The following is a 19,235-nucleotide window of genomic DNA, read 5'->3' as shown; positions in this document are numbered from 1 at the left end:
CAGCAGCCACCAGAATTAAAACTCAGCAAGGCCTTACTATGTCTAGGCAATTCCGATTACGTATCACAGCTCAAAAAAATCATTTTCTTAGTTGCACCAATTTGCTCACCCAGAATCTCTGACAGAGCTGTCTACAGGGAATCTTTACAAAGTCTGGCAACGCAATACACTCACAGAAAATATTTTCCCAGTTACCTCTTTCTTCTCCATCACACCTCCAACATCTGCTGTTCACCAGAGGAAAAATTCTTTGGAGTCTACTGGGGGTATACAAAAAGTATTATGTAAACGCTTCCAAGCAAGATCCTAAATCTTCAAGACTTTGTTGCATATCAGGGAGAGATATATACACCCCCATTGTTCCTTTGTGAATTACTTATCCAATCTCTTCCCAATCCTTTCTAACCTGCTTTGATCGATTCTTGTTGTCATGCAATATTTTGTATAGTCTACTACTTATTCCCTTTTAAACATCAACTTCTGTTCTGTTCTAGATTCTACTAAAACCTCTACCACTGCTGGTCTTTCGCTTAGGATCCCCTCCCCCATTTCTTTCTCTTTGCCTATACTCTGATATCAATCCTTGATATGGAAGGCAATCTTGAACCTGCAATCCAAATACATTCTTGGCCTCTTCCCATGTTATTACCTTTCCCTCTCTAATTATATGCTCCCAATACCTTGGTTCTTTTACCAATTTTCTCTAATAAATTCCACCCCTTCTTGCCTATTGTCTTTATCCCTAATTGCAGTAATCCCTATTGGCAGAAACTCCTTTCTCCATTTTCGTGTTGGATTAATTTTTAGAATACTTTTTGCTACTATATAAATTTAGTATTCTGCATGGTTATTGATATTCTTCTTAAGGATATGCATCCAAAATCCTAGTCTCTCCTTGTTTCTTGATTTCCCCCAATTTCACCACTATCCCTTTCCACTTTGAATTAAAGGTTTCTGCTTGTGCTATGCATAGGAGCCTTAACTGTGTAGCTCTGAAATATCCCTTTAAATCAGGTAATCCAAAACTGCCTTGTTCAATTGGAAAAAATAAGCTTAACCCACTTGACTTGTCTTCTCCTCCCAGATAAAATCCTCAGTTCTTTAATTGCTATCCACAGCTTCTCCTCTGGTTGATAAAAATAGACCTGTGTATAAAACTAAAGGAATTAAAAACATCTACACCACACACGTTGATACAAAAATATGGAACAGAACCAAGCAACAAGGGGGTTGGCTCCCACCACTAATAGCCATTACAATATTAATATCCATTAAAATACAAAGGGTATTTGGCCTTAAAAAAGTATATGGTAAACGTGCACTACCACCTTGGTTAACAGTAAAAACCTGCCTATCCTGAAAGATCCACACTGCCCAGCTACAGATCAGAGTTATCATTAACTCCCCAGGATTTCAACTACCTCAGACAAAGCCCAGTGCCTTTTAGTACAATCTTAATAATGCAAATGTGATCAGAATTACTTTCTGTGCATGCGAGTGTGCGCACCTTTCTTAGAATGAGGGATAAATGGTGATCGGATAAGCACCAATGTGCTCTTTCCCAAGCTTAAAGGTACTCTCCAATAAGTCACACAAAGCAAAAGTTAATTCTTAAAATAAGACCTCCTTTATATAGATGAACAGCAATTCAATATAAACAGTCACCTCTTCCCAATAGGAGGACAGCACACAGTTTGGTATATAGGTTAATTTATAACCTTAGTGGTACTAAAAAATACCAGCCAAAAGCATTCAACTTTAAACAGTAAGATTCTACCTGACTTAAGTTAAAATGTCCTTTCCAAGTAAATATACAAGCAACGAAAGTCATGCACCAGAAAGAAGGAAAAGATTCAAAATCACAGTTAGTTTTCAGAAAAATCTAACATTTAAACAATTGGCTTGTTTCTGGCTAAATGTGTCCTGTATTCAAATTTTATTCTAACTCAATGTCCATTTTTTGGGGGGGCTGGCTGTACCTACTTTTCACTGAACTTTGTACACATTTTTAATACAGTACAGTTGTGTACACTTACCATAAATGTAGATGTTAGACTGTAATCACTGCTGCAGTCATTACATTTGGGTTATCTGCTTGCAGGTAGCCCTCAGTCAGCCTGATTATCAAAGTCTTGGGTCCTGCGTCAGTTGGTGTCTCATCTTCCATGACGTCAGGGGTATAAAGCATGCAGCCGATGCCATTACATCAATTTTTGGTTACTAAGTTTCTGGTATTCGGGCCGACTGAGGGTTACCTGCAAGCAGATAACCCAAGTGTGATGACTGCAACAGTGAAACATGAAGAACATCTACTCAGACAACTATGTTCCCAGGTTAGTGAGCCCATTTTTGGAGATAAACTGGTCAGTCTGGTGGGTGGGGTCCAGGTTAGTGAGCCCATTTTTGGAGGTATGCTGGTCAGTCTGGTGGGGGGGGTATGTTTTGGAGGAGCAGGTAGCAGCATTAGTCATCTGGGCCGAGAGGATCAAAACATTTAAAAAAAAGGGAGAGACTATAAACATGTTGAAGTACTCATGTCACTGTCACTAAGCATGATCAAATAAGGCAACCTTTTCTGAATGGAATTAAAAACCTCATCTACCAATTATCCAATGGTTTGAGGCTTACTGAAACCCTGAATAAGGGTTTTAAAGGTCTTTTCCAGAGGCTCAAGGTTTGGAAGACACTTCAGTGACTTGGGTGTGCAGACTGTGGATGTTATAATGTACCTCTGACGGAACAGTGGTGCAGTAGTAGCATTGTCGCCTCACAGCAAGAGGTTCTCTCTGGTTCGATTCTCAGCTGGAGTGCCTTGTGTGTGGAGTCTGCATGTCCTCCCTGGGTTCATCTGGGTATTCTCTGGGTACTCGGGTTTCCTCCAAAGTTTCAAAGACATATGTCTGAAGCGTTTCTCCCCAGGCCTCCACTGAAAATTGGCTTTGTTCCAAGTCGGACTTTCAGGGGTAAACAAATGTTAAATAAACACACACCTGATTAAATTAGTTAGGTACCAGTCTGTGCCAGGAAACTACTGCTGAAGCTTTTTCTTTTTAACCCCTTAAACTCATAAATACATACACTTTAGATCTGGACAACATAGTGAAATCATATTAACAACAAAAATGATTACTTTTTCTTAAAAAATTAATACTCTGCAGTGAATGATAATTGTGTAAACTTTATAAGGAAAAAAATCTACAATAGAAATGGCAGTAAGTAGCTACATGTCCATATAAATATTTCCACATATCAACAAGCACTTCAATAACTATCAAAAGTTCTGTCCTCTTCCTACAGCACAGCCAGATACATATACTACAATACAATTCGACATGGAATTAGCAACAGTACAAGGTTCTCAATTAAATGAAGTTTTTGCACCTTACTCAGTTTCAGACGCAACTAAGCATAAGATGACATAATTCAAGGATTACTGAATGAGTTTTTTTTTTTTTTTTTTTACCTGCTTTCCATCTGGCTTGTAGCCTGGTTTAAAGCATCCCTCAAAATGGAGTTCTCCTGCTGCAAACGAGCAATTTGAGCATTAGGGCCATTCTCTAGTTGGTCTTTCAGTGTCTGGATCTGTGTAAAAACAGAATGCAAGAAGCCAAGTCATGTTCCATTTCTGAATCCTCCCAAAATCCACAATTACTTTTCCACATACACGCCATGCCTGTGCTTGCAGTACTAAAACACCATCACAAAAGACTCCTCTGCTGAAGCCTTTTTCCTTACCTTTATTCCATTTTAACATTACACATATGAACTAAAACATGAAAATACATGTGTGTGTATACATATGTATACATATATATATATATATATATACACACACATATACACATATGCAAGTATGCACACACTCACTTGTAGAATATGTAGGGTTCAGAATAAGTTCTGGGACAAATGGTAAAACCACAAGTCATAAGACATGTACAGTACAAGACACTGTACATTTATCTATACCCCTAGACCCCACAAATTCCACACATTCAAGTTTACATTTTGGGAGATGGAATAATTTTTAATTCTATAGGAACATAAGGTATGTGCTGGAAAACTGCAACGACAAATGTCAAACTTTAAATAAAATTAGGATATATGTACAAAAAATATTTTCTAGTACAGAGGACTAGCTACTACGTGCTTCTAACGTTGGCACCCAGACAGATTCTTCTCTCCCCAGGGCCATCACACAGTGTGGGCATAACCTAAACAAGTCTTGTTTTTCTAGATGGGAAGACCTTTCAGCCAATGGGTAGGAGTGTCCTCAGGACCAGGGAGTGAAGCAGAGATGGGGCAACCATCATTCTGCAGACAGCTGTGTTTTTGCTTCAAGCCCATGCCATCCCCCTGAAATACTGGACTTGCGTCATCACGACGGAACCACTCCACTGACCTAGTGACCAACCAACTCAAGATACAATGAAGCAAAAAAATACAACTAGGGAGTGGGATAAGTGCAGTTGAAAAGTAGGGTAGAAATAAAAGAAAAATATATATATATGATGAAGTAACCAGAATTATTTAGAGGGACAGACAAAGGTTAAGGTATTGCTGACTAAGAGAATCTCACAAAACAAGAACAGGCACATCTGCAGAGTGCAGACTGCTAAAGAGAAAATAAGGGACTATCTGGATAATGTGCACAAGTTTAGAAAGACTGCTATTAAGAAACTTTTTTTCATATCTCCAGAGCACAAAAGGTTTTAGTACAATAGCTTGGGCATCAGAAAGTAGAAAGGGTTGTTGCCAAGCTTAAGGAGCCTATAACAAGAAAAATAACCAGAGATCCTGTAAAGGTATTAAAATATTGTGGACATTTTTATGAAAATCTGTATTAAAGCAGACAGAAATGTGGAAATCAAGAAATGTGCAAATGGAAATAAATATGCCAAGGTGAAACAATTAACAGTTAGGATAGGAGGAAGAGGAGAAGACAAGATAAAACCGGTCATGTATAAGCAATCTACAGGAGGTTCCCAGGACTGCATGGTACTCCTTTGGATGTTTGGAAGCTAGGAAGGAAGAAAGTGATAAAGATCTGAAAGGTTTTGTTTAATAGTGTTTTAAAAGGAGGAGAAGCACCAACATCCTGAAGAAAGTGGTGGTGGCTGTAATACCTAAAGAGGGTAAAGACCCATCCGATCCAGCTTCATATAGGCCCATTTCAATTTTAAACCAGGAGTATAAAGTGCGTATGTCTATAATAGCTAAAAGATTGGTAAAGGTGATGCCAAAATTGACCTATATGGATCAGTGTGGTTTTGTGGAGGGCGGGCAAACATTTGACAACATTAACAGACCATTGATGATCCACAGGGAAGGAGAACGTAAGAAAATTCCACTGATGTTGGTGGGTCTTGATGCAGACAAAGCACTGGAGAGAGGGACTGACGTTTGCCCAGTCCCCCTATAAAATCCTTCAACTATTAATTGCTATCCACAGCTTCTTCTTTGGTTGATAAAAAAAAAATGTGCCTGACCTGTGTATAAACTAAAGGAACTAAAAACATTTGTACTGCTGGCAAACTTCCAATAGAAAGTACTGTAGTGTAAAAGCCTATAACAGTAGATGTCCTTCTCTTCACTACTGCAGTATTCTTTACTATAAGGACCTCTCACCTAGAACAGCCTGAAGTTATGCTCCTGTATACAACATACGTCACATGTAAGCTACCCAACCAGCCCCATAGGCTTAGGATAAGTGTTTAATAACCCAAGCAGGCTCCAAAGAATTTTACCTGAGGTAGATTGCAAATGTTGGAGTTGTGATGGGGAAGAAAGAGGTAACTGGGAACAAATATTTTGAGTGTATTGAGTTGACAGACTTTAAAAATTCCCTGCAGACTATTATTTCAGAAATATTGGGTGAGCAAACTGGTGTAAATAAGGAAAATATTTTTTGAGCTGTGACACATGAACTGAAAAGTAGAAGCAAATTACAAAGAAAAAATGGGAATTGTGCAAACAATACATGCAGAATAATGGTTTAGAAGAGAAATGAGGTTTAAGGGAAGGCAAGAAATGAATGAGCTATGAAATGTTCGATTGACAATGATTGTACAGAACATTATATGCGATGTATAATGTTTGCAAATGAAAACATATCAATATGCTTTGTTTTCATTTACAAAAATGTACGCATGCCCATGGCCTAAGTGATAACGGAATGAAGTTTAAAAAAAAAAAAAAAAAAAAAAAAAAAAAAAAGATATAATGGAGTAATAGCCTCTCATCATGGTCTTAGTACCACCACTGATGCTGGTGTCCTGAGCACATAATTCAGCACATCTGCACACCTGCAACCCCCCGCCCCCGAAGACAGTAGTAGGCACCGAATTGCTTTCAGTAATTCCTCAAGTAAATGTAACATATGTTTACGTAATTACCTTAAGTACTGTAAAGTCACTCCTCTTCACAAATTTCTCAGCTCCACCACTAAACTGTCTGCTAAGCAAACTCAAACCAGGGTTGAAACGTGGACAGTCAGGGCTTTACCTTCTGCACTATACAGCACACTATACTGAACACTCATGTTCCCAGTACCTTGTTATCAAGTATCAATTTATTCATGCATTCAACCAGAGTGAAAAAAAGGTGTCCTTCTGCTCATTAACAAAAAAAGCTGAGAATTCATACAGATAAAACACTACTCATTTTATATATACAACTGCATACCAAACTTACACTCAAACTCCTTATCTCATTTTATTCTAATTTGCTCACCTTTGTTAAACACACACAATACATTTTTTATATATCTTTGCTGAAGTAACTCTATATAAAACACGTGTAGAAAAAAGCAAGTTTAGTTTTTTGTTCTCCATTAGATTTATTACAATACCTGATGGAAAAATGTCGAGTACTGCTGCAATAAAAAAAATTTAAAAGTAGTTCTAAACAAAACAGTTGTGTGGTCAACTTACCATAACAGCAGATGCTCGAGTGTGGTCACTATGCCATAGGCTGGAGGTCTGACATCTGCCAACACTTCCAGAGTGCAGCACCCTGCCCCCTCACCCGGGTTAATGTCAACTTATATCACATACTTCGTATCAAGATGTCCACCAGTACAGCCTTTGGTTCTTTCCTGCTGTGTTTGCAAGTGTAAAGTGCACTGTTCAGCAGACTGCACATTCATAAGCCCAAACTCTGAAGTGCAGCACAGGTACTCCATTGGGGACTCTTCTATTTTTCATACAGTGTCTTACCTTGTGCTTGTAGTAAAAAGATTTGACGTCTGTAAGCTGTCCATCCAGGACAGAGGTGTAGGGCATATCCACCCTACTAAAGTTGGTTGCCATCTTTGCAGATGTCGGATCCCTTATAAAGACTCTATTAGCAAGATTACTGCTTGGGTTTGATCACACTACCACCAACTGCAATGATTTTCAGAGATTCAAATCCTACATTAAAACACATTTCCTAAAAAAAATCATCTAACTTTACCATTAATCAATGGTATGTCACAACGTAAAATGTTAACAAGGCTGGAGAAACTACTGAGCCTTAACTACGGATCACGCAGAAAATCAGGGGCAGTTGAGAGGTATGATTCACTTACAAGTTTTACATCACGCAAGAAACATGTGTGTACATGCTATATTAATGTTGCCGTGCTCTCATTGCTTCCATAATGTAATAAGTAAACAAATCATTGGGGGGGGGGGGGGTCACCCACTAATTCTTGACTTCCAGAAGGGAGTCAAAGAAGGCACTTCTCAGCTTCTCAGTAGTGAAAACAAGAAGTATACCACCAGTATGGTCAACAACTGAAGAAAGATTTTCTCATCTTGCTCTTCTGTAAATTTCTAATACCCTGCAGCACTACAAGTACATTTTATTTGCACTACCCCAAAACAGCCGAATGGGGACAGTTCTATTCGCATGGATTTCGTTTTTCAGATGAACAAACATTCTCTTTCCCATGATGCACTGTGCCTACCTTTAGACAAGATTCCTTTTTTCATCATCATCTTTTTCAGGCTATTTTTACCATTCAGTTAAAATGAGAGCAGCTACATTTGTGTAAAATCTTACCATATCAGTAGATGTCCTTCTCTTCAAGGGCAGCCCAATGTCCAGCCGGTGTATCAAAGCTTTTTGGTTGTAAAGGGTATGCCAAACATTACAAGTATGCTCCCCACATATGGGGTAGGGCATAAAGGTGATGCCCGGATGTACCAACTTTAAAACTGAAAAGTCTCAGTGGGAATGACAGTCCAAGGATAAGAAAAGGTAACAAGCACATCCAGAAGGAAAGGACCGGGGGGGGGGGGGTATAGAGCAAATACTGCAACAGTGAAGAGGACATCTTGTGTTATGGTAAGATTTTACACAACTGTACTATGTCCTTCCATATCACTGTTGCAGTATTCTTTACAATAGGGGGAGTGCAAAGGCTCAGGAAGAAGATAGAGAGGAGAAATAGGTTCATACTAGGCTATCTGCCCTGGGGCAGTTATAAGCCTAGCCCGATTCTGTATGGCTTATGCCACCCCTTGATTTGAGTATACTGTGCCCTTTTTAAGGTTTAGTTTACTGTGCCTCTGTCTAATAGTGACACAGGAGTAATCCCTGGGACAAACCTACGATCCCCCATCCACTTATTGAGATTCCTCTTGAAGAGATTCAGTGAGATGCTCTGCCTCACATGAACTGGAATTCTATTCCAGAGTGAAGGGAGCCTCTGGGTTATGAACCTGTCCCTCCAGCAAGTTCTATTTATTTCTGTGCTGAGGTTCAAGTCCCTTGAGCGTGTGACTCTAAGGGATTTAGATTTACTGAGGTGGAACATGTCCATTAATTCTGGATTTCACATAGCTTTGTATGTCAGGCAGAGATCGCCTCGAAATAGGCAGTATGCAACTGAGTAAAGCTGGAGTTTTTTTAACAGAGCAGCATATGGCATCTGTTTGAGACCCTTGATCCTCTTGGTGAGATACTTTTGGGGTCTTTCTAATTGCTGCAGGTGTCGGGTAAGATACATCCCAAAAGGGGCATTGTATTCTATGATGGGCCTGATGAGGGATGAATAAAGGGGCACGATTACCTCTCTTGATCTAGATGTGAAACCCTTCGTGATGAGGTGGGCTATGTAGAAGGTCTTTCTAACCACTTTGGCAATGTGGTTTTCAAAGGAGAGATTGCTATCAACTTGGGTCCCCAGGTCCCTAATAACTTTCTCTGTACTTAATGGGTTTCCGCCTATGTGGTAATTTGTGGGCACACTGTTTTTGCCAAAGGGTATGACTATACATTTTTTGGCATTTAGCTTTAAACCATGGCGCTGGCACCAGTTATCTGTCTCTGAGACCTTTTTGAAGGATGTTTGTGTCAGCTGGAGAGTTGATTATGGCGCCCAGTTTGCAGTCGTCTGCGAACTTGGTGAGCCATAGTCCTCCCACATTTGCCTGTACCTCGGAAAAGTATATACTGAACAAGAGTGGTCTCAGGACAGAACCCTTGTGGGACGCCACTTGTGACCGGTTTCGAGTCTGACATGGCTCCAGCAACTCTCACTCTGTAGGTTCTGTCTTTGAGCCAGTTTGTGACCCATCTTGTGACATAGGGGTTTATATTTAAGCTGGATAGCTCATCTATGATGCCAGAGTGGGGTATTGTGTCAAATGCCTTTGCAAGGTCCAGATAGGCTGTGTGGACTACCTTCCCTTCATCTATGGCTTTGGTGACTATTTCAAAGAAGTCAACCAGGTTCAAAAGGCAGGATCTGCCCTTGACAAAGCCGAACTTGGTAGGATCTAGTGTCTGTAGGTCCCCAATGTCTTTGTTTATGAGCTCCATGATGATCCTCTCCATAGCCTTGCAGACTAAGCTAGTCAGGCTTATGGGGCGATAGTTTCCAGGGTCTGTAGAGGCTCCACCTTTGTGGAGTGGGACCACTGTTGCTGTACGCCATTCTGTGGGCACATATCCTGTATTGAGGCTGAGATTGTATACCTGTTTTATTTGAGGGATTAGTTCCTCTTGGAGTTCGTGTAGGACGCAACCTGGGACGCCATCTGGTCCCATGGAAGCAGTGTTTTTTGCTTTGGAGAGGACAGCCTTCACCTGAGCATCTGAGATGTTTGGGAGGCAGCCCTCTGCCGGGATAGATACTTGCTCTTTTGGGGGGGAGGGGGGGGGAGAAGTTTGCACTGAACCTGTCTGCCAGGATATTGGGGATGTCTGTGGGTTCAGTGTATTTTTTGTCTTTTAGAATCAACTCAGAACAAGTCTGGGAGTTGCATACCAGGTTTCTAACATAACTGAAAAAAGCCTCCTGTGCAATTTGTCTCTCGAAGCTGGCCTTGGAGGATTTTATGAGGGATCGTAATTTTTTGCTAGTACTGATCAGAGATGCCTTCCCTATTAGGGATTTTGCTCTGTCATGTAGTAGCTTCCTCCTTCTGTTGTACAGTTTATTTATGGCAGGGGTCCACCAGACCAGACGCCTGCCTTTGGATGATTGGGTCTTGGTTTTGTTTGGGATAGCATGATCCATGCATTCCTGGAGATGTCCATAGAATGCATTTATATAGGATTCTGCAGTTTGGGCCGTAGTTTCCACTGGCCCTGAGGCCTTGAAGGATTCCACTTCAGTTTTGAGAAGTGAGAAGTTCACTTTTGAGAAGTTTTTCACTGTGGTTTTCTGGGCTGGGGGTGGGGTCGGGATGTGGACATCCAGTGAAATTAATTTATGGTCTGATCTTACCAATGAGGGATATACTTCTGGTGTGGAGCATAGAGTCCCCATGTTGGTAATGATCAGGTCTAATATGTTGCCCCCTCTTGCGGGAGTGGTGACTAGTTGTTCCATAGCATTTGAGTTTATAATTTCCAGGAATCTTTGGGCTAATTGAGTAGTGCTCCCAGTCAATGTTTGGGTAGTTGAAGTCGCCCAATATAATGGTGTTCGGGGAGATCTTCATGTTCTCCAATGTTTTCAGGAAAGCCGAGTGGGATTCCTGACTTTGAGAGGGTGGTCTGTAGGATGCTATAAACTGAAAAGCAGTCTTGCCTACTGTTAGTTGCACATGGATGGTCTCCGATACTTCGTGCAATGCCACTAACCTGGAGGTGTGGATATCATTGATAAATATGGAAACTCCCCTTCCTTTTGTGGTTCAGTCTGGGTTTTGGGGCCGAAAAGCATGATATGAGGTATAGCCTGGTAGTGCTGGGGTGCTCTCTGGAGCCTTGAACCAGGTCTCTGTCACTGCACAGATATCGATGTTCTCCATACTGAGGAGAGCTTTGAGTGCGTGCATCTTGAGGTTAAGACTTCTGGCGTTTAGCAGCATTACCCTTAGTTTCTTGTTCCTTGTGCTGTCTATGGGGGTGGGTTTGACTTTTGAGCCTTGCCTAAAAAAGGCACTATGGGGGTGACAAGAGCCTTTGCCAATATCCGAAAGCCCAGTGGTGACAGGTGCAAGCCGTCCTTAGCGAAGCAACATGGCTTGTCGAGCATGTCATCCCAGGCTGACAGACACTGGATCCCCTTTGAATGACACCAAAATTTTAGCCAATTGTTAAAATCGATCATTTTGTCTTTGTACTGTGGCATCATTCTAGGTGAGGGTAAGATGCTGCTCAAGGTCAGGGTCATACCAGCCTGGGCTACATGATCAGAGAGCTCCTCTATGTCTCTTTTCATGTAGTCCAGGGCGGTACGTCTCAGGTCATTCACACCAGCATGTACAATGACTGAGTCATATTTGTATTTGCTTTGGAGTGACCTGAGTGCTTGCGTTATGTGTCGGATCCTAGCACCCGACAGGCAGCTCACCGTGACCTTCTCTTTATTCAGCCTGGTGAGCGGGACCTCAGTGTGTCTGACAATAGAGTCACCTATAACAAGACTATCAGGTGTGTTATTCAGCCTTAAGGGCTGTGGCTGCTTGGCACACTGACTTTGTGGGTTATGTGTTGTGTGTGTTTTGTTTTGAGGTAGCGTTTGCTTGGATGTCTGCTTTGGAGGTCTCTGTTGCTTAGGTAGATTTTTATTTAGAGCCTCCGAGTATGTTTTTGTGTATTTATGTGTTTGGTTCACTGATGTGGTGAGACTATGTGATACTGGAATTGTGTTGTGTGAGGCTACCTTCTCCTCCTGACTGGTTACACCAGTTTTGAGATGAGCGAGCTCAGCCTCCAGTTTGGCTAAATAGTTGCATCTCTCACATATATTTGAACCTGTTTGGAGGAGGAGAGGGTTGTCCGTGTACATGAGACAGTTGTAACATTGCCTCAAAATTCCCAGATTCACCAGCTGGACTGGAGAGGAAACCACTGACTGACCTTTAGACATGCTAGAGTAACAGGGAAACTGAATTTAAGACGGACCAATAGAGGACAGGGTAATCGTAGAGAGTATAAGAGTAAGTAGTGCTTCTGGTTTAATAGTGCTAACTTGTAGGATTACTTAATTGGACCAGTGAAGGGCCTTAGAATGAGAATATGGTGTTTAAATTGAGAGATAGAGCAGTTCTAAGGGAAAAAGTGAAGAGCAGACTTTGTGGAGCCAGGAATAGTTTAAACCCAATTAGGTGGCACTGCCTGCTGTTGCACTATGCACAAAAACGCGCAAAACTGCGCAAAAGAGGGTTTTAAGAGAGGAAGATGAAGGAGTTTTGGAATTGGCCCAAAATGGCCAATAAAACTACAGTTTCAAGTCAGTAACCACTCCCACAGGGGCAGGCAGGCTGCTCAATGTTTTTCACTGCCACTGATCAACAGAGAGACTTCCCTTTAGCCCAAGCAAAAAATGGCCTCACAGAAACTTACAAACAGTTCAAGAACAGCAAGCCTGTAACTGAACTTTTTTAAATCTCAGAAAAGTGGGAAAAAGCAAGATTTTTTTGTTTTTTCAGAGATAGCAGAGGTTCACAAGTATCAACAAGTTATAACAGTGCAGTAAATGACCCCACACAAGAGTGCTAGGCCAAAGACAGACAAAATGCAAGTTTTGAGAAAAAAACTATTTTAAAAATAAGTGCAAACAGGAAATTCAGTAAACAGCTCTAGGTTGTGCTCTAAATACAGTTACTAATGCAGAAATCAAATTTAACAAGCCAGAAAATGCTCAAAATAGGCAGCTATGCAGAAAAACTTAGCAAATAAACAGAGGAAAAATACTTAAAATCTCAAAAGTGGCTCCTTTCTTCTCTCAGCGTTTTCTCCTCTTGGTGGGTGCTTCACCAACAGCCAACAAGCCTGAAAAGGCGCCAAAACCATGAGGCAACCAGGTTTTAAGAGAATTGACCCAAAATGGCCAATAAAACTACAGTTTCAAGTCAGTAACCACTCCCAGCTTTGGCCCTAAAACACATACAACATACACTGCTTAGTAAAGGTATGTACAGAAGTCTAGGTTGCTGCCTCAAGAATAGAATTAATATCCAAACCGTTGAAAAATGCACCAGAAGAAGCCACAGCTTTAATGGAACGAGCCTTAACAAAAGAAGGAAGGTTCTTCCCATGAAAAGAATTGCAAAAAGAAATGGCTTTAAATATCTGTCGCTCTCCTACTTGGACACAACAGAAGAGACTTCATGAGTTCTGTTCAAGCAGCTTTATTCTATACGAACACATCTCTATACAAGTTTATTGACTTGAACTTAAGTAACTTGTATACAAATTAACAAATGCGATCATGCATGCGCTCAGTGTGGCTGTTCTTACAAAACGGCAACGGAGTGCACCTGTCTGGAATTTATATGTGCACGTACAGCCTTGACATGCTTAATGATAGAGCACTCTTCACTTGCAATCTAATCTACATCCTCCCTCTTTGAGAATAGATCTTATGACACTATCTCCATTTAGCATGCAAAAATCACAGGTAATTGTCATGCATTACACAATACTTAGTACACATGTATATACAACCAAGTCCACGTTGCTGCGCATTTCACACTTGGCTTCGATACTCACCCATAACATGTGACATAAAACTGGGAATTTCTTTTAGCAACTGGAACTGTCTCTGTAAAATGTCTGACCTGTGGAATGTCTGGAACATTTTCTGGAATGGAATTAGAATGTTGAACACATTCTGGTATGGAAACGGTGTCTGATTTACTCTTAGATTTGAACTTTGCATCACAGAAACAATGGTATTGAGGATTCTGACACAGGAAGATGTTTCTGGTTTCTCCTATATTCTACACCTTCAGAATCTACCAAATAAGATCTTGGCTCGTCACAGATGCCTATAATCTGTCCAGTTCGATCAAAACCTTTTGTTGTCTGGATTCATACCATCTCTCCTTCCCTCAACAAACAAAATAATCTGCTCGATCCATCATAACTAGATTTCTGGATATTATGCTTCTTAACCAATTGAGCCTTGATGGTTTTACAGTTCTTAGGATACAATACACTATGGGTAGTGTAGTTCTAGTTTGCCCGGAAAGTCTTTGAGCTGGTGAGCCAAGAATATCATCATGAGATAGGTTTCTGAGATTAAACAAATTCAAGAATACATCAGTATTGCCACGCTTTGACCTTTCAGGTAATTGCTTTGCACTGTGTACTGCACGTTCAGCTAGACCATTTGACTGAGGATATTTAGGACTACTAGTGACATGTATAAAGTCCCAGTCTTTTGCAAATTTCCGAAACAACTAGCTAGTAAATTGTGCACCATTGTCAGAGAGAAGTTTTTGTGGACTACCATGAACTGAGAAATGATGTTACAGCTTTGTAATAACAGCAGTGAATGTTAGGTTAGGTAGTGGATTGATCTCAAACCAATTTGAATAAGAGTCTACCAAAACTAAGTACTGTTGATTGTTCCACTCAAAGATAGTAGCAGCTGCAAATGTTGACCAAGGTAGTTCAGGAATTGGACTTGGCTGAATAGCAAATGCGATCTAGTACTATTGCATAGCAAACAAGATGAAAGTACTTCATCAATGTCTTTTGGTAATGAAGGCAAAACCACTAAATCTCTCGCTCTTCTCTTAGTGGAAGCGGATCCTGGGTGGCGATGATGCAAACTCTGAATATATTCTTGTTGTAAGGAAGCAGTAACAACAATTTCAGGACCTTTGAAAATAATGCCATCTTCCAACAATTAATTTCTGTAAGGAAAGTAGGTCAGTACTTCAGGAGGTGCACTAGATTGCTTTTGACGGCCATCCAACATTAATGTAGTGAGTGAGCTTCTGCAAAATTGGAGCAGTCTGACTGTGTTCTCAGCTCATCAAGTCTAGTTGTAGAAAAGTTAAGCTCCGACATCATATCAAACTCAATTTTCTGTTTAGTTCTGTAGTATTTCTGAGTGATCTGGATAAGGTATCGTCCACATAGCAATGTGCCTTTCATGTAGACCATTTTGAAATTGTACTTTTGCAATTTAAGCATCATTCTTTGCAATTTTGCTGGAGCGGAATACATACGCTTCTTTAGAATAGTAACTAGAGATTGGTGGTCAGTCTCAATCCGAATTGCTCTGCCATAAATTAATCATGAAACTAAGAACATGCAAATACTATTGCCAAAAGCTCCTTCTCAATCTGAGCATACTGCATCTCAGAACATGCAAATACTATTGCCAAAAGCTAATTCTCAATCTGAACATACTGCATCGCAGTTTGGGTTAAACTCAGAACATGCAAATAATATTGCCAAAAGCTCCTTCTCAATCTGAGCATAATGCATCTCATTTTGGGTTAGTGTTCTAGTTGCATACCCTCCTGAAGTATAACTGCACCAAGACCAAATTTTGAAGAATCACAGGAAAGAGTAACTGGTTCGTTTACATCACAGTATCTTAACATAGGTGGGGTGGCAATTTTCTGCTTAAGGTCTTCAAATGCCTTCTGGTGCTGTTAATAGTTGACCATGCCTAGAAAATGTTGTACAGCTTGTACATTATCTGGCGCTGACATATCGAGAATAGCTGTTTGCTAGGGCGGGTCAGGTCTCAAACATGTACTCATGAACAAATGCCCTACATAAGTCACTTCTGGAAGTCTGAATCTGCACTTCAGAAGATTGAGCTTCAAGTTTAATTTACGTGCTCTATCAAGAAATTTCTTGAGGTTTCTATCGTGGTCTGCTTCACCACTGCCCCAACCAATAAATCATCTACCATTATGGCACAAGGATACCCCCCCCCCAAATTTGGTCCACTGCACTCTGAAAGACTTCACTTGCAGAATTTATTCCAAATGGCATCCTTAGGAATCTGTAACTGCCAAATGGGGCACCAAAAGTAATTAGAAATGAAGATTTGCAATCAAGCATCACTTGCCAAAATGAACTCTCTGCATCCAGGACGGAGAAAACAATGGCATTCGGTATTAAGACTGTGACCTCTTTGACTGTGCGCATCGGATGATATGGTCTTTTTAATGCTTTGTTCAAATCTCGAGTAAATACATATTCTGATTTCATCTGAGCTTTTTTTTTGTGAGTTGCTATCACAGACAATACCCATTCAGTTGGTTCTGTGACTGGACAAATCACACTTTGCTGCACCATTTTATCCAATTGAGTTTTAACTTTATCCTGCATGGGTTTTGGAATTCTTCTTGCTGGTCTGACTACGGAAGTGACCTCTGGGTCTAACTTCATGGAATACAGAACTGGAAGTTTGCCCAACCTGTCATCAAAAACATCAGGATACTCTGAGAGAATGGCTTCTGAAAAATTAGAACTCTGAAATGCACTTACAAGATGGACTTCTTTAGCAAAAGAAAGCAGATTCATTCTTAAACTATCTGAGACCCAACAATGATTGCACTGGTCTTCGGACTACATAGAATAACAAGTTGTAACAGTTCTCAGCCAAATAACATGAAAGCATCACTGAACCTTTGGTTTGAATTTCTTCACCTCCATAAGCAACAAGTCTTGTGATACTGACTGTATTGAGTTGTTCGTTAGTTCTCACTTTAACAAATGTGTCTGCTGATATAACATTACGCTTTGAACCAGTGTCTACTTTAAGCTCTGTGGATTTTCCATTAATCTGGACATTACAAAATACCTCGCTCCTTGTTAATAAATTCACTGCATCAACTCTTTCATCAAGCACTGACACACCATCTACATAGAAAGAGGTCTGCCTCGGCTCCACTTGATCAACTTGCTTCTTTGTGTGATCTTTCTTTACAACTGTGAGGCTTACTTGATTTACAAAACTTTTGAAAGTGGTTCAATTTTTTACACTTGTAGCATTGCTGACCATATGCTAAGCACTTCTCTCTTCTTGACTCATGATATGCACCACAATTGCGACAGTTAACAATAAAGTTGGACTTGGGTTTTGCTGATGCATGCTTATACTGCATTGAGCTGGAGCGTGCTCCTTTCTTAGAACTTGCTGGAAAGTTACGTGTCATCCCTGGAAATCCTATAGCTGCATGCTTGGGCCTACTTTTGTCTGCCACGTGTTGCATGCTGTCTGCATTTGCTCTGGAACCAACTGAACTCATGCTCTTGTCACTTGCAAGCACACTAATGTGTTTTTCTGTCACCTCATGGATTTGACAAATCTCAGTGGCTTTACTCAATGTTAAATCACTGTCACGAAGTAAACTCTTTGTCATGCAGTCAAATCTTTCTCACAGCAGCACTGTTAATATCACACCCAAGACTGTCCTTTATCAGCTCATCTATTAAGTCACTAAACCAACACGTTTTAGCCCTGTTTCTCAGGTCAGTGATATAAGCTGCAAATGTTTCTCTTGGTTTATGATCTCTCGTGTAAAATAAATGCCTCTCTAATGTAATATTTGTTTAAGGTTTACACATTTCTCTGGACTTGCACTTCAAGCACTCGGGGTCTTCCCTTGATTCAGCCTGTACAACAATATGACGATTTTCACCTTTTCCTTTATATACTGCAGGTGCATACACAAATGAATGCTCTCTTTCTATGGCCTCTGACCCAGCTAGGTTTAGCAAAATGAATACCCTGGTGTGTGCATCTCTAGCTACATAAGCTGCTTGTATAAAAAAAAAAATTGTACTCTTGCTCAAATATTCTCTAGTTCTCTGCAATATTTTGATCAAACACAATTGGTAATGGTTTTCGAAACCAGTCTGCCATATTAACACATACCAGTAAAGGATTTTGCAAATAAGCACAAACATACATTGATGCACATATGCCAGAAACTTATGCCAGTATTTGTATCTGAATTTATTTCTTTTTGGGCTTTTTGAAATACCAATGAACAAACTCGTAGTACCTTTGAATAATTGGACTTTGTGAAATAAACTTCTCGGGCAGTTTAACACTCTTTTTAATATCGCTCGAAAGGCTAAATGCTAAAGTCATTTACCATCATTAAGAAACATCTCAAACAACTTTACGATGTGAGCGAAATAAACTCTTGGGCACTGTAATACTCTAGTAATATTCAAAAGTCAAATAAAACACAAAGATGACCAAAAGCCCTTCTGTAGACACAGTAATGCAAAATGAAAAAAAAAAACAGTAGGGCTACCATGGCCCGTAGCATAAAATTTAATAAAGTGCACACAGGATAAGCACTTTTGGAAACAATTCCTTAATCAGATCCAACACAATGAAATACAAACTCTGAGGCACATATTTAAAATTCAAAAGTGCCAATAATCTCATGAGAACAATTGAAGCCAATAAAATCATTAGCTTAATTGCACTGAACAATTACTAAAAGGCAATCTACAATGAAATACATTCTGAAATCTGCCCCTTACTAGCAAACTAAAAATGCAAGCACAGATCTGTAGCATGGCAAAGAACAGTACTAACATATTAGAGAGAGTCTTGCATTATCTAAACACAGTAGGCATTAAACATCCTACCAAAAATAGCTAATAAAACCATTCATTAAACCGGAAACATACCTGCAAAATAAAACACAGGTTTAAGAGGTAGCTACTAACATAAGAAAAACACTGGACTATACCATTGTGTCATAGTCTGCGAGCTTTCAAAATAGGTTGCAAAGGAATGTAACCATTCAGACCAGGAGAGATATCAACTCGCAGATCAGCTATCCAATTCGTCTCTCACTTCTGTGCTATTCCTGATGTCACCCTCCCTAATAGTAGGCTTAATACTATATATCACCATAAAAAAGAACTTATGATCCACAAATTCCTTAACATGTTGGAATAATGCATTACTCACCAGTTCATTCCTAATAGCGTCAACATGTTGTAAAATGCGTTGTTTGAACATCCGATTAGTCTTGCCAACATAAAATGAGGTGCAATGATTACAGCTGGCT

At 40.1% G+C, this 19,235-nt stretch overlaps 1 protein-coding gene across 1 annotated transcript in view; it reads right to left on the bottom strand.

Annotated features, from left to right (window-relative positions):
* The window catches only part of RRBP1 (ribosome binding protein 1), a gene marked incomplete in the record, with an annotated part of 1,023,325 nt that overhangs the window by 640,737 nt on the left and 363,353 nt on the right, over positions 1-19,235 (bottom strand). Inside the window, 1 exon segment of the mRNA XM_044056904.1 lies at positions 3,464-3,582. Within this exon segment, the coding sequence (XP_043912839.1) occupies positions 3,464-3,582 (119 nt within the window).

Source organism: Protopterus annectens, chromosome 1.part2 (genome assembly GCF_019279795.1).
Source record: "Protopterus annectens isolate FY-2018-M chromosome 1.part2, PAN1.0, whole genome shotgun sequence".
In the NCBI taxonomy this organism is placed as follows: Eukaryota; Metazoa; Chordata; order Ceratodontiformes; family Protopteridae; genus Protopterus; species Protopterus annectens.
This window is presented reverse-complemented; position numbering and strand designations above follow the sequence as displayed.